The sequence below is a fragment of the Vicugna pacos genome, chromosome 16 (genome assembly GCF_048564905.1).
Source record: "Vicugna pacos chromosome 16, VicPac4, whole genome shotgun sequence".
NCBI classification, from domain to species: domain Eukaryota; kingdom Metazoa; phylum Chordata; class Mammalia; order Artiodactyla; family Camelidae; genus Vicugna; species Vicugna pacos.
In genome coordinates, this window is record NC_133002.1 from 12,356,364 (window position 1) to 12,372,126 (window position 15,763).

At 46.1% G+C, this 15,763-nt stretch overlaps 1 protein-coding gene across 1 annotated transcript in view; it reads right to left on the bottom strand.

Annotated features, from left to right (window-relative positions):
* Positions 1-15,763, bottom strand: part of LOC102544195 (glucagon-like peptide 2 receptor) — a 43,581-nt gene that overhangs the window by 13,847 nt on the left and 13,971 nt on the right. Inside the window, exons 5-10 of the mRNA XM_006216183.4 lie at positions 12,641-12,747; positions 11,494-11,647; positions 9,253-9,412; positions 8,171-8,231; positions 6,472-6,541; positions 1,995-2,083 (exon numbers count right to left, since the gene is read on the bottom strand). Of these exons, the coding sequence (XP_006216245.3) occupies positions 1,995-2,083; positions 6,472-6,541; positions 8,171-8,231; positions 9,253-9,412; positions 11,494-11,647; positions 12,641-12,747 (641 nt within the window). The remainder of the gene's footprint in view (positions 1-1,994; positions 2,084-6,471; positions 6,542-8,170; positions 8,232-9,252; positions 9,413-11,493; positions 11,648-12,640; positions 12,748-15,763) is intronic.

Sequence of the window (15,763 nt, forward strand, 5' to 3'; positions counted from 1 at the left end):
CAGGTTCCTCTTTTTGAGCTTTTTCCTTGAATGAGGAAATGACAGGGGAAAGGAAAATGGAGCCACCCGGTCCTTAGACTGTGGATGTCAGGCAGGGTCACTCTTTCTCTCCCCAGGACAGCTGGCCTGAGTCACTGCTCAGTCATGAAGATCTCCCCAGCATCCTAATTTACACTTGCCTAGATAATTGGCTCCCAATCAGGTGTGCGCACTTCAGGGCTCTGCCAGGAAATCCATTTGGTATTGGAAGAATATATAAGAGAAGATAATAGAAGTTCTATGTAAGTTAATTTTTATCTATTCTTTGTAGTTGTCTTTATGTCGGAATTTAAAACGTATGTACTCATTCAGTAGACCACGTGTGTATGTGATGAGGTGACATCATTCTTTACTGACAGCCATGTGTGATTAGAAAAGCCTGGAGCCACTGTCCTGGATAACTTTAGAGAAAAGCCAGGAAAGCCAGGAAAAGAGGATGTCAAGGCTGCTTAGAAACACATTTGCCATGGGCCAACCAGAAAATTCCATGCATTATTTCACTAGAGCATCTGGTCCTGCGGCCCCCGACTCTGGCTGTGTATCAGAATCTTCCGGGGATTCTCCTATAAGAAGGTCACGTGGTGGGGTTCCATCCCTCATGTACTGAGTCAAGTACCCTGTGGGGGGCTCACAAGTTGGGGCTTCTGGCCAGCTGTCAGGTGACGCTTAAAGCAGCAAGGACGGAAAGCTACTATAGGGGCCGCTGTGGGTCTGCAGCTCGGGGACAGCTCCAGTGCTCCATGGTGGGCTTTGGGGGCACAAGATGGTGGGGTTTAGGCTCTCAGTCTGAGTGGAAAGTGGTGCCTTGGCATTCGTCTGCCCTGTTTCTGTCTCCTGCTGTCTTCTGTTGGGTTTTGGTGATGCCTGGGGGTCCCCTGCCCCTGGTTAGGGAGAGGGCTGCCCTGCCTGAATGGGCCACGCAGCAGACAAGAGAAGCCCTGCTCCTGGCCTTGGACCTCCACCCTCAGAGAGTAGTGAGAGGCTGAGCCTTGGGAAAAGGGCCAAAGAGGCTGTCAGCCACTTGGAGACTCGGCCAGAGGCGCCAAGAAAGTCGGCGTGGCTCTGTGTGGTCCAGGCCAGCCCAAGTGCCCCAGGGCTGAGGGGTTTTGTAAGATATTTGAGCCAACTATGGTATATACTTGCCTGGCCCTCAGCTGTGTGTGTTTACCCTTCTGGAATTCCTGGGGGGGAGAGTTTTAGGAAGACAAGATGTGGGGTCTGGAAACCCTGGGTAAATACCAAGCACCACACCTGATCACAGCGAGCCACGTGTGCCTATGACCTCCTTTGATCCTCACAGCCAGCAGGGGAGGGGCCTGGTGTGACACTCCCACGTTACACACCAGAAGGCGGGCCCAGGGAGGCCAAGCAACTTGCCCTGGGTCAGTCTGGGGCCATGGCCTCCGGCCTCACATTCCAGACCAACATCCAGGCCCTTGGTGAGTTAGAATGTATGCTCCTCACAGACGGGATCCCCATCCTATCTACCTTTTGCTCAAAGCGCTGTGCCGAGCACACTGCAGGCATTCATTAAACGTTTGTCAGGTGAATGAAAAAACTACCTTCCCGTCTCACCTGACTCCGACCCTCCTCTGGCCTCAGAGAGGAAGAAACAGAGCGACAGCCATCCTCACCCACCCCTCCACCTCTGGCCTGGCACATGGACTGAAATCTCCCTTTGGAGCTAAACTTTGGGTTAAAACATTCTGTCCCCAAGAAGTGCACACATTCTACAGAAAGTAAAGAGTAACGGGAGAAGGTGGGAGGGAGTCCTTTATCTTCCATTCTTTCATTCATTTTTCTTTACAGCAATTCAGAGCTCAAGAAATACCTACGATCTGACTTACCGTGAGATGGGACGGCGGTCACCATGGAAACAGAAGGCGGGACCCAGCAAATGCAAGTACAAAGAAAGGGTGACTGTGTAAAGGATGTTCTGACCTCTGGCTACTCACCTGTATTTATAATCCCTGAAGCACATTTGATGAGCTTTGAGCTTAGAAATGAGAAGCTTGAGAATTTTCAGGAAGATGAAGAAATTGACCTGGAAAAAAACCGAACAAACAGATACGGGTAAGCGATGGACTCCATGTGGCTATGCACATTAAGGTCGCCCCAGACCAGGCCATCAGATCCTTGTCCATGTAAACAGGGGCAAAGCAGCACTCAGCCGGTCAGGTGGTTAAGTGTTCACCGTAATCCCCACTCTCCCTAATACCATCTCCACTGAGAGTCTGGAAAGGATCCTGAAAAGTCACTTAGTTTATTCTTCTGCCTCAGGGAGACCCACCACCACAGCCATCTGAGGAAGGCAGCTGGACATTTGCATGATTATTTTTAACTGACATTTATTAAGTACTCACCATGCCAGGCATCGGGCTAACTTTCCATACATTATTTTATTTCATCCTCACAACATCCTCTGAGGAAGCCACACTATTTTTATGCCATGATACAGTAAGAAAACAGAGGCACAGAGGAGGCACGTACCATTCCCAAGGTGGCACAGCTAGGAAGGGACGAGCTGGTAGTTAAGTCCAGATTTACCTGATTATCACCCTCCCTTTACTCAAGCCAAAGGCCACACTGCCTCCCGCTGCAAAGGACTCCAGGCCTATTGGTGTCAAATTTGACATCCTCTTGCTGCCACGGAATTCACTGGAAAGCACATTTTCTCCACTCCCCAGACAATTTTCCACAACTGTCATAGCCTCGGAAAATTGGACCCTTCATTGTCAGCCTTGGGAGACATTTAAAAATATGTCTGCAATGTTGTGTTAGTTTCTGGTGTACAGCATAGTCATTCAGCTATTTTATATATATATATATACACACACACACACACATCCTTTTTCATTATAGATTATTGTAAGATATTAAATACAGTTCCCTGTGCTATACAGTAGGTCCTTGTTGTTTATTTATTTCTCTATATAATAGTTTATATCTGATAATTCCCAAATCAACTATCCTTCAATAAAAAATCACATTGAACACCTTAAACTTAAGTGCGTTACAAGTCAATAATACCTAAATAAAGCTGGAAAAATTTTTAAAAATTTGTCTGCAAGTTCTTCAACACTGCTCCCTTCAAAAGGCAGAGCCGAATTTCCCTTTTCTCTCTGGAACGTGAGCTGGGTTTAGCTATTTGCATCTAATGAAAAGAATATGGCAGAAGTGATGCTATGCGATTTCCGAGGCCAGGTCCTCCAAAGGATGGCTTGCACCTGGTGTCCTCTCTCTCAGCGTTCACTCTGGGGGAAGCCAGCCGCCACGTTGTGAGGACACTCAAGCGGAAGCCCACATTGGGGGGTCGCGCCCTCCTACAGCCAGCACCTCTTACCAGCCACACATGTAGCCCCCTTGGAAGCTGACCCTCCAGCCCAGCCAAGCCTTCACAGGGCTGCAGCCCGGGTCACCCTCTTGACAGCAATCCTATGAGAGACTGCGAACCTCCCGAGAAGGCAGAGCAAGTGGTCCAAGCGTGGGTAGGGCTTGCAGAATGAGAACCAGGTTTGTGAGACATGAGATGGAAGAGAGAGGGAGGGAGGGCCAGTTCCTACAGAGCCTTTCACAGTCACCCTAAGGAGTTTGGGTTTTCTTCTGAAAAACAGTGGGGAGGCAGTGATGAATTTTAAAGGGACAAGTGACCTGACCAGATTTGCATTTCTGCATCTCATTAGTAGCAGGCTGGGAAGAGACCGGATGAAAGCAAGATTGGATGCAGGAAGGGAGATGAGCTAGGTGGCAGTTGCTGAGTTCCCAGGGAGGATGAGGGCGAGGGGAAGAAGAGCAGTAGCGCTGGTGGCTCAGTGACGAAGCAGAAGAGATGGATCAGACAGTATTAAGGAGTCTGCACCAGATGACCTTTGCTACCGGCCGGGTGTGAGGTCAAAGCTGACTCCAAAGTTTCCTGTAGATCTCAACGTGTGCTAGTGCCCCTCACCAAGAGAGCGGCCACTGGAGGAGGAAGCGCACTCGGGCCAGGGGGAATCTAGTCGTTTCGGACACAAGCGCTATCTCAAGGCAGTGAGACATTCATGTCTAGACCTCAGCAGGGAGGTCCCAGACAGAGCATGGAGCCAGTGAAGCAGGTGAGGTGTCCAGGGAGGCTACGCAGACTGGGAGAAAAAGAGGGTTAAGAGAATCACCTTGTAATGAAGGGGAAGGTGGAGGAAAGGAGACAGCAGAGGAGATGGAGAAAGGGTAGCCAACCGGAATGAACCACAAGGAAGCGGTTTCCAGGGAAGCTCAGGATGGGAAGAATTTCAAGAAGGTTTCAACGCTACAAGGAATTCAAGCAAACTAAGACTGCACTTAGCAACAAGGAGCTCACTAAGAGAGGCTGCAGTCCACAGGCAGAAGCGCAAGCCAGGTCTCAATGCTGTTTTGTGAAGATGGAAGGCAGCAAGTGTAGACCACATTGAAGAGGCTTGGCTTCAATAGGAAGCAGACCGATAGAACAGTAGTTGGCAAGGGATGCAGATTGGAGACAATGTCTCTCCACTAATTTACAGAGCTAGAAGAGGCTTTTGGGTGCAGTTGTTCTTAAAGTTGCAAAGACTTAAAAATGCCTCTGTGCGATGGAGAAAGAGCCCACAGAGATGGCGGTCGGGTGACAATTAATGGAGAAAAGTCTTTACGGCAATACTGATGTCCCGGTCTTAAACCACATACTGAACGAAACACAAGCTGTAGAATCCAATACCCACCTGCTCTTACTTGCCTCATTGGTCTCGGGAGAATCGATGCTCAAAGCAAAGAGACTAGGGTTTCAGGCCAGAGGCTATTCATCCAAATCCACAAGCCAACAGGGATAATGGAGATTCCCAGCCAAAGAATTGTTTAGTAACAGAACACTTAAACGCAAACCAAATGCAACCAAGTAATTTATCCCTTTAATGGGTTGTCTGTTTTTCATCACAAAGGGAAAACGTCGTGTCCTTGGCTTAGCCATTTGTTGAGCTCGGGCATTTTTCTTACTGAGTAAGCCTAGCAGGGGAAAGGCACATATTTCAGTGAATTAATTTCGGTGAGGACTGTCTCCTAGGAAATGAAGGGCTGGGATGAGAAGCGTGTTGGTTCGTGGTTCTTTGTGTCTCCCAGAGACCAGACAAGAGAAAATGGGCATCAACCACTGGACCACATGGAAGAAGCGCATCTTCACGGCCACAGAAGGAAACACCGGCTCGGTTGACCACAGAGCCTCCTTTCACCCAGGCGCCCCAGGAGACAAGGGTCGGCTGGCACCTTTGGATGGGGCTGTTTGTCACCTGTGCACGAGCAGGAAAGGGACCGGAGGAGGACATTTTTAAGGAGCTCAGCCAGCTCCTCTTGGACTCTGGGGCCAGATGGGGGCACTCAGAGCCTCGAGCACAGAAGGCTCCCTTTCAGGGCGGAGAGCTGCCTTCTGTTATTGACAAACACTGACGTTCTTCTGTGAAAACAAGCTTTCTTCTTTCAAGGAACCACAAAAGCCCGATTATTTCCGTAAAATGGCAAAAGGAGAATGCCCAGCAACCCCCTAGGGGAGAGAGCAGATGGAAGAGGAGCTGGCCTTGGGTCCAGGCAGGAGGATTTCCCACTTCCCTGCAGGACCTTGCTCATCCTCCCAGCTGTTCGCTAACTCCCTGCCCCTCCCCTGGACTTCTCTGGCGGGTATCATTCTCACACACTGTCATCCATAGGAGCTTTAGGTGGGGGAGGGTGCAGCTCAAGCGGCAGAGCACATGCTTAGCATGCACAAGGCCTGGGTTCACTCCCCAGTACCTCCTCTAAAAATAAATAAATAAGTAAACCCAATTACCTCTCTCCCCAGAAAAACAAAAGCAAACAAAACAAAAGGAGCTTTAGGACTCTGGGTTGAGCAGTCTCTCCTCCTCCCCCAAATTCTGAGCCTTAAGGAACAGAACAGAGGTCCTTCCTCCCCAAGGTCTCAGAGCAGCAGCATCTCTCGACTCCACCCCCACCAGGGCTTTGGGTTAATATCCATTGTATGTTTTCTTCCTCTAAAAGAAGCTTCCTTTGTCTCCCCTCCCTCTGGCTAGTGGTGTTAAAATCCAGGCCGATAGCTTTGCCAGCCCTGGGCTCATCTGTGACTGAAATCACTAACCCCAGGGCCTTGTACACAGCACAGCCAGCCCATACAGGAGGTCACTGAGCTGACTGCAGGCTTCTTTACCTCGTTTGAAAACCCAGAGGGAAGAAGGCTGATAGTATAAGCCTGGATTTCGGGACTGAGTCAGAACAAAGAGACTTTTCTAAGTTGCTTCTTCTCCTTCAACAGATCCTACTCACAGCTCAGCAGCTCCATCTCAGGGGACCTGGCCCAGGTTCATTCTGAGCCAGAGAACAGGGTGGGTGGCAGGGAAGGGGGCGGGGTTCTCCTGCTGCAGAGCTCAGAGAGGAAGAAGGTGGGCGGGCTGCCCTCACCATGACACACAGCAGCATGGGTCCTCGGATGATCCACCAGATACTCTTATTCCTGTTGGTTACCCAGCACCTACGGCAAAAAGCAGGCGACAGAAGACTTACAATCGAGACAAGGTTGATGGAAGGGCTCACACCCTCTGGAAGAAGGATGCTCATACTCAAGACTCATTTTCCTCCCACCATTCTACTAAAGGGCAGGAGGGGAGGGGCGGACTCCAGTCCCTTCCTGTTAGGATGGTACTCTTGACTCTTCTTACTAGTGAAGTGCTCATCATGCTAACATCTTGGTGTGTAACTTTCCACAGTTTTCTCTGTGTTCCTACAAACATAAACTCTTAGACAAGCATACTTCGTTTTCCTGGGCTTCCTTTACTGTGCTTTGCACGACTTTTTTTTTTTTCCTGGGGGTGGGGAATGTAATTGGATTTGTTTATTTATGTACTTATTTTAGAGGAGGTACTGGAGATTGAACCCAGGACCTCGTGCATGCTAAGCATGTGCTCTACAACTTGAGCTATACCCTGCCCCCGACTGTGCTTTGCAGACATAGCTTTTATTTAAATACACAAATTGAATGTTTGTGGCTACCCTGTGTCCAGCAAATCCATCAGCGCCATTTTTCCAACAGCATGGGCTCACTTGGTGTCTCTGCATCACACGTTGGTAATTCTCTCAATATTTCCAACTTTGTCACTGTTACGATGTTTGCTGTGGTGATCTGTGATCAGTCATCTTTGATGTTAACTATTGTCATTTTTTTTAGCAGTAAGGTATTTTTTCATTTTTTAAATTGAAGTATAGTCAGTTACAATGTGTTGATTTCTGGTGTGCAGCGTGGTGTCCCAGTCATACCCATGTATATATGCATATATTCATTCTCATATTCATTTTCGCTAAAGGTTATGACAAGATATTGCATATAGTTCCCTGTGCCATACAGAAGAAATTTGTTCTTGGCAATAAGGTATTTAAGTTGAGGTACGCACACTGTTTTTTCAGACATAATGCTACTGCTCACTGAACAGACTACGACAGAGTGCAAACGCCACTTTCATATGAAAGGGAAAACCAAAAAATTCATGTGCCTCGCCTTCTTGAGATATTCGCTTTATTGCGGTGGTCTGAAACAGAGCCCACAATATCGCTAACATGTGCCTGTAGAGGGGATTTTTCGGTGGTGGCTATCTAGAGGGGAAAAAATGGGATCATATGATACACATCTTTCAGCAACAGGCTTAACAATGTGCTGTGGAGGTTTAGTCCCTAAAAGCCAAGATACAGGGAACTCACTGGCTTTTTCAGTAGCTTTATACTAGCCCACCCTCTGGGTATGCCACAGTTTAATGATTTCCATGTCAGTGGATGTTCGGGGGGGGGGGTTCATTTGGTTGGTTTTGCTCCTTTTCCCTCACCGTGAATGTGGATGCAATAACCATTCCTGTACCTACATCTGTACACACCCAGGGTTGCTGCCAACCTAAGCAGCCATTTTTTGTCCTAATTTGTATGTGTCACTAAATTAATAGACTAATGACTACAAGAAGGATCTTTGATGGTTTTATCTACCTTCTTAAGTCTATTCTAGATGGTCAAAGTAGAAGGGAGGGGATCTTCTCTTTGGGAAAATCATGTATTTTCTTATATTTGGCGTATCTGGGAGTTGCTAGCTTGTGGAAGTGTAAACAGGTGAGTTATCTACCCTGTGTTCTCCAGCTGTGCACGGGCGATGCTCCAAGGAACAACAGACAGCACCGGGAAGGCTGGGAGGAAACACAGAGATGCAATCAGGAGCTGGCTGGCCAGACTTGCCTAATTCCCGCCCCAATGGGCCAAGCACACCTGGTTAAAGTTCATAAAAACCCAACCACCATAGAATTAGGGACTGGAAGAGCTGGAGAGACCTAGGGCGACACAGGACCGTCCACTGTTTTCCTGTCAGAGAGACCAGGAAGCAGAGAGGAGAACGGATTTGCCACATGTCACAAAGCAGCTTACAGTAAATCCAAAGACGTTCATCGGAACCTCCAGCATCACAGGCCAAAGTTACCTCCTCAGAGTGCCACGGCCTCAATTTCTCCACGAGTCTGTGGCAACGGGGATTCCAGAGCTCGTCTTGGGAGACTGAGCTGGCACGTGGACTTGGTGTGTTCCCCCCAAATTTATATGTTGAAGTCCTAACTCCCGACATGATGGCATTTCGAGATGGGGCTTTGGGATTTAATTAGGTTTAGAGGAGGTGTGTGTGGCGGAGGGGAGGGCGGAAGTGGACATCATGATGAGACCAATGCTCTTCTAAGAGGAGAAAGGAGAGCTCGCTCTCCTTCCCGTCACTGGAGGCCACAGTAAGACGGCAGTTGTCCTCAAGCCAGGAGAAGGAGTTTTATCAGAATTCAACCAACCTGGTGCCCTGACCTCACACTTTCCAGCCCGCAGAGCAGCGGGAAATGTCTGTGTTTTAAGCCACATGGTCCCTGGTATGTTGTCATGGCAGCCCAAGTAGACCAACACGGTAGGAGGAATGTCACCTGCTTCTCCCCAGAACCGTCCCAATTTCTGAACGTGTGCATCAGGTCTGCAGCACTTAACACATACACGCATGCACACGTGTGCACTCACACACATCCACGCACACATACCCCCCTTCAGAATCTCTCGTCATTGGAGAATTATCCGTCCCAGAAACCTCCCTCCAGTTGGTCTCTGACTCCAACCAAAAGCTCTCTTGGGCTCCCATGTTCTGACAGGTCCCAGGAGAAGAGGCTGGGAGTTCAGGTCACTCACCCCAGCCCACCAGCAGGTATCTGGGCCACAGCCGCCTTTCAGAAAGCGCTATGGGCTCCAGCAGCGTGCGGAGGTAAAGCCCTTCAACCAGCAGCCACGAGTAATTGGCGCCCACAAAGTAGTGCAGGAGAACCTGCGCCGAGCGGCAGGAGGCCGCCATCTGCGGAGGACAGAGCAGCCGAGGGTGAGTCCAGGCTCCCGCAGCGTCTGGACCCCAACAGGGTGGACAGGGGCCTCCCCACGCCCAGTCCCGCCCTCTGTTCTCCCCTCTCTCCCAAACCCTTGCTGACCATCTCAGAGAGGTTGGCAACAATATCAAAATCAGAAGCAGGGCTTCCCACAGGTTTTAAAGCCCAGCCTCTTCCTAGACATCCTAGATATTTTTAGACAAAGGCAGGAAGAATTCATCATCAGTAACATCCATAAAGAAAACAGTGAAAGGTATGTTCTCTGATTTTAGTTCAGTTAAACAAGAAATCAACGATTTAAAAATCTTCATGTGACTAGAAATGAGGAAATAAACTAAGTGAGTCATGAGTCAAAGAGGAAACGATCATAGAAATTAGAAATTATTTCTGAATGGAACGTAAGGAGAACACCGTGTATCGAAACTTGTCGGGGGAGGGTGGGGGTGTAGCTCAGGGGCAGCGCATGTGCTTAGCATGCACGAGGTCCAGGGCTCAATCCCCAGTGTCTCCGTTAACAAAACAACTTGTGTCATGCAGCCAGTACCACAGCCTGAATGAAATTTACACACTGAAGTGCATTTATTAAAGAAGAAAAAGGCTGAAAGTCAGTTAGCTTATAAATGTCAAAAACATTAGAAAAAGAACAGCAACTTAAACCCAAAGAAAGTACACGGGAGGAAATAATAAAGGTAATAATAGAATTTAATGAAATAGAGGACACAAAATAAAGAGACTCAATAATGCCAAAAGTCTGTTCTTTGAAAAGTCCAATAACATTGAGAAACATCAGCAAAAATGATCAACGGGGGAGAAAAGTGAGCGAGGGTACAAGTAATCAGTAACAGGAATGAAAACGGGAACCCTGCTAGAGATGTAACAGACCTTAAAAAGAGCTTACGAGAATGTAACCGGTATTATGCCAATAAACTTGAAAAGCTCGCTGAAGTAAACAATTTCCTAGAAAAACACATTACTACAGCCGACACCAGAGAAAAACAGAAAATCTGAATATAAAATTCATAATTAATCCATAATTAAAAGCCTTCCAGTTAAAGAAAACTCTGAGCCTAAGTGGCTTCACTGGGGTAAACATTTCAGGAAGAAATAATACCCATCTTATATTCTCCCAGAGAAATGAGAAAGAGATGATTTGTTTTAAGAGGTCAGCATCAACTTGATTCCAAAACCTAATAAAGGCAGTGCAAGCATAACTTGTATACTGTGTTTTGCTTCATTGAGCTTGGATACTGTTTTGTTTTTGTTTTTGTTTAAATTGAAGGTTTGTGGCAACCCTGTGCTGTCGGATGATGGCTAGTATTTTTTAGCAATGAATATTTCTTAAGTAAGGTATGTACTTTTTTTAAAAGACATAATGCTATCACACACTTAATAGACGACAGCATAGTGTACACATAACTTTTATATGCACTGGGAAACCAGAACATTCACGTGAGTTGCTTTATTGTGATATTCGCTCTATTGTAGTGGTCCAGAACCAAACCACAAAATCTCCAAGGTGTGCCTGTACAAGAAGAGAAAATTATCTCTGAATGCAGACAAGGAAATGCTAAAGAAAACACAGTGTTAGCAACTGTGCAGCAGTCGAGGAGAAAGATTAATTATCAGAGCCTGGTTGAATTTATTCCAGGAATGCAAGGTTAGTTTAACAGGTTACTGCAGTCATTATTAACAGGACACAAGAAAACCCATCACAAAGAGTGCTGAAAAGCTTTACTGCTGTAAAAAGAGGTAATGATTTTAACAAGTTGATCTGGTCCGATTCTTTTGTTTATAGATGAAGAAATTTTCCACCCACTGGCCATAAAGCAGCCCCACAGTGAACTCTTCCACTATCAATTGCCTTTACCTGTCCCACTCTCTGGAGGTCATTGAGTTTTTTTTAAAGTTAGGTGATGTATTGCTAACCAGAAAGACTTTGACACTCCTTTGTCTTTCTCTTCCCCTCCCCAGACTCACCTTCCTGCCCTCTAATTCCCAGTGCTGACTCCCAGTGTTGACCCAGCAGTGGGAGCCATGGCGAGGAAAGACATACCTCTGACACGTAGGACATCCACTCCTGCTCGTTGTCGGGCCTCTTGGAATAAGAGTTGTAGAAGATGACATCCTTCACCAGCACAGCCAGGGCTCTCAGGATGAAAGAAGCAAACAAGTTCATGTGGATGTAGTTGCGGGTGCAGTGGAGTTTTCTGCACAAGGAGGAAAACCAAGTGCCTTCGTTCAGAAGAGAAGGGCTCAGATCAATAGCTGTGTGCCTGAAACCTGTGTATCATTGCTGAAGGGCACAGGTTCATGGTGCAGGCTCCTGGGCTGGATGGCTGGGTTATATGATCTTACCTCTTGGTGCCTCATTTTCCTCATCTGTAAGCTGGAGATAATCACTGCTAACATCTATAGCTTGCTCAGCGTTCCGGGCTCTGTTCCAAGCTATCTGCATGTGGATGTACTGATGGGTATCCTCACTCCTTACAAGCACGGGAGGAGCAGGTCTCCTGCCTGGTAGTGATCTTGGCTCCATCACTCACCAGCTGTGTGATCATGGGTACGTGACTTCAACTCTCTATATTTCAGTTAACTCACTTTTAAAATGGGGGTAATAGTAATGCTAATCTTCTAGGATTAAAATTCATCTTAATTCCAATTAGGAAGAGATTTAAATGACGTAACGCATGTAACATGCTTAGAACAGTGCCTGGCGCCAAGGAAGCACTCAAATGATTGATAGCTAATTGGAGTCCTAGGGCCCTGGATTAAAATCCCAGCTCTACCACTCACTCATTTGCTTTGGGGAAGTTTTGTAATCTCTTCTGCATAAATAATTCATCTGGTAGAACTGTGGGGAGAATGGGCTGTGGTAGTAATGGGTATGATTAGGGGTTTAGAGCAGGGTTAGGCACCTAGTAGGCCACCTAGTCCAAAAGAAACAAAAGCAGAGTTAGGATTCCCAGATCCCAGCTCTAGCTGTACTCTGTGACCTGGGGTGACTCAATGCCTCCCTCTGGACCTCTGAGATCACTTTCTCCTTCACCTGCAAAATGAGACGGATGGACTAGAGACGCTCTTAGATCCCTTTAGCTCTGATAAGCCATGAAATCATCCAGCCTTCTCCTGCCTTCGAAAGGTAGCTAATGAACAAATCCGGGCTACATGTCTCAACACGTGCAAGCAGAAGTTCTACTCACCGAAGAAACAAGAGAAGGGTGAGAGCCAAGAAGAGGGAGACAATGGAGAGGGAGTACCCCACCGTGTACAACAGCTGCAGGCTCGACAGCAGGGCGTGATGTTCCACCTGAACGCAGAGGAAGAGCAGACATGACCAACGAGCCAGGCAGCTATGGTGTCCAGCCCCGAGTTCCATGCCCAGGACCAGCAAGGTCAAGGTATGAACCCTGGGAGACTTGCTGACATCTCGGCTCTCTGGTACATCTCAGAGGCTAGGGAACCTTCATGAGTGAACAGCCCACCCCAGGTCTCCCCTCCATGGCTGGCCCCACAGCCCAGCACTGATGCACCAAGAGTCACAGTATCATAGGAGAACTGTGCCCGGGACAACAGGGTGCCTTGGAAATGAGGACAGGTTCTTTGTTCCGGGGTGTGTTGCCCCTAGAATGCAGCGGTACCTCGCTCTGGAAGATGGGGCCAGGTTTCCATCTGGATGTACCTTTTCATAGATGATCTCTTAAACAAAGACCCAACAAAACACTGGAATATTTTCTCTGAGTTCCAGGATAGCCTGATTGTAAACAGAGGGTAGTTTACTGGAAATTCTGTTATTAAGTATGGTTTTCCAATGGAATCTCATCTTCTCACCCAATCCATTGCGCACATCACCATCAAGATTATGTTTCTAAATAAATTTTTGCACACGATCCCACACTAAATATTTAATTCCTAATAAATTATGCCTTAATTTCTCTGCCTAACTCCTTCATCAGCTTTATTGACATATACAATAAACTGCATATATTTCAAGTATAAAGCTGGGTGAATTGGGGCATGAATATATCTGTGATTTCATCACATTCAAGATAAGGAACATTTCCATCACCTCCCAAAAGTTTCCTTGTGACCCTTAGTAATGCATCTCCTCTCACTACCCCCTGCTACTCGAGGCTAGTTTGTACTTTCTAGAATGTTCTATAAATGGAATCTTATGAGTACTCTATTTTTGTCAAGTTTATTTCCCTCAGAATAATTATTTTGAGATTCATCCATGTCATTGTACTTATCACTAGTTCATTCTTTGGCTATTACCAAAAAGGCAGGAAGTAACAAGTGTTGGTGACAAGGTGGAGAGAAAAAGAACTCCTCCTACACTGCTGGTGGGCACGTACACTGGTGCAGCCACTATGGAGAACAGTGTGGATGGTCCTCAAAAAATTAAGAACAGAACTACCCTACGATAGAGCTTTCCCACTTTTGGATATTTACCCAAAGAATACAAAAACACTAATTCAAAAAAATATATGCACCCTTACGTTCACTGAAGTGTTAACTACAACAGCCATGATACAGAAACAACCCAAGTGCCCATCAACAGATGACTGGATAAAGAAGATGTGATCTACTACTCAACTATTAAAAAAAAGAAAGATGAAATTTTGTCATTTGTAACAATGTGGATGAACCTGGAGGGTATTACGATAAGTGAAATAAGTCAGACGGAGAAGACAAATGCTGTATGATTTCACTCATATGTTGAATATAAAAGAATCAACAAACAAAAAAGCAAAATAAATGATCAAACCAAATAAACCCCATGCATATGTGAAGAACAGAGCAGTGGCTGCCAGAGGGGGAGGGGTGGGAGCGGTGTGAAATGGGTAAAGGGGATTAACTGTAGGGTGATGGATGGAAACTAAATTTTTGGTGGTGAGCTGTAGGGTGTATAGAGGTAGAAATAGAATGTTGTACACGTGAAATATATAATGTTATAACCCAAGACGGCCTCAATAAAAAATAAACCTAAGATTTTAAAAAATTTTAATAGTTTATTCCCTTTTTTATTGCTGAGTAGTATTCCATTGTGAAAATACCACACTCTACTTATGCACTCACCCATTGACGGACATTTGGATTGTTTTCAGAGTCTGGCTTTCACACACACAAAACGTTGCTCTGAAAATTTCTGTACAAATTTTTCTGTGGACATAGGTTTTCATTTCTTGCAGATAAGTATCTAGAAATAGAATGATGGGGGGTAGTAGGGTGTATGTTTTAACTTCTTAAGAAACTCCAAACTGTTTTCTAAATCAATTGTAACCATTTACATCCCCACCAGGGATATATGAGCACGCAGCTGCTCCAGATTCTGCTCACCCTTCATCCTATCGGTCTTTTCCGTTTTAGTCATTCTAATGGGTGTGTCGTGGTGTCTCATCATGGTTTTAATTTGCACTTCTCTAATGATTAATGGTGTTGAGAATCACTTCATGTGCTGATTTGCCATCTGTGTGTTTTACTTGGTAAAGGATCTGTTCAAATATTTGGCCATCTTTTAAATTGGATTGTTTGTCTTAATTTAGAATCGCAAATCTTCTTTATAGAGTCTAGATATAAATCTGTCAGATACATGTTTTGCAAGCATTTTCTCCCGTTCTGTGGCTTGCCTTTTTATTTTTTTTAAAGTGTCTTTAAAAGAGCACAAGTTTTTTTATTTTGATAAACTCCTGTTATCAACCTTTTCTTTCACACTCGTCCTCCTTATCTGCAGTTTTACTCTCTGTGGTCTCAGCTACCTGCTGTCAACCTCGCTCTGAAAATATTAAATGGAAAATTTCAGAAATAAACTATTCATAAATTTTAAACTCTGTGCCACTCTGAGTAGCGTGATGAAATCTCACACCGTCCCACTCCGTCCTCCCCGGGACGTGAATCATCCCTTCGTCCGGCGTATCCTGCCCGTTAGTCACTTAGTAGCCCTCTCGGTGATTACACAATCTCGGTGGCACAGTGCTTGTGTTCAAGTGACTCTTATTTTAATAATGGCCCCAAAGAGTAGTGATGCTGGCAATCCGGATACACCAAAGAGATGCCACAAAGTGCTTCCTTTAAATGAAAAGATGAAAGTTCTCAACTTAATAAGGAAAGAAAATAAAATCATATGCTGCAATTGCTCAGATCTACAGTAGGGACCAATCTTCTAGCTGTGAAATTGTAAAGAAAGCTGTGCTAGTCTGGCTGTCACACCTCAAACTGCAGAAGTTATGACCGCAGTGCGCGATAAGCACGTGGTTAGGATGGAAAAGGCATTAAGTGTGTACAGTAAGATACCCTGAAAAAGAGAGGCACCCGCACGCCCACAC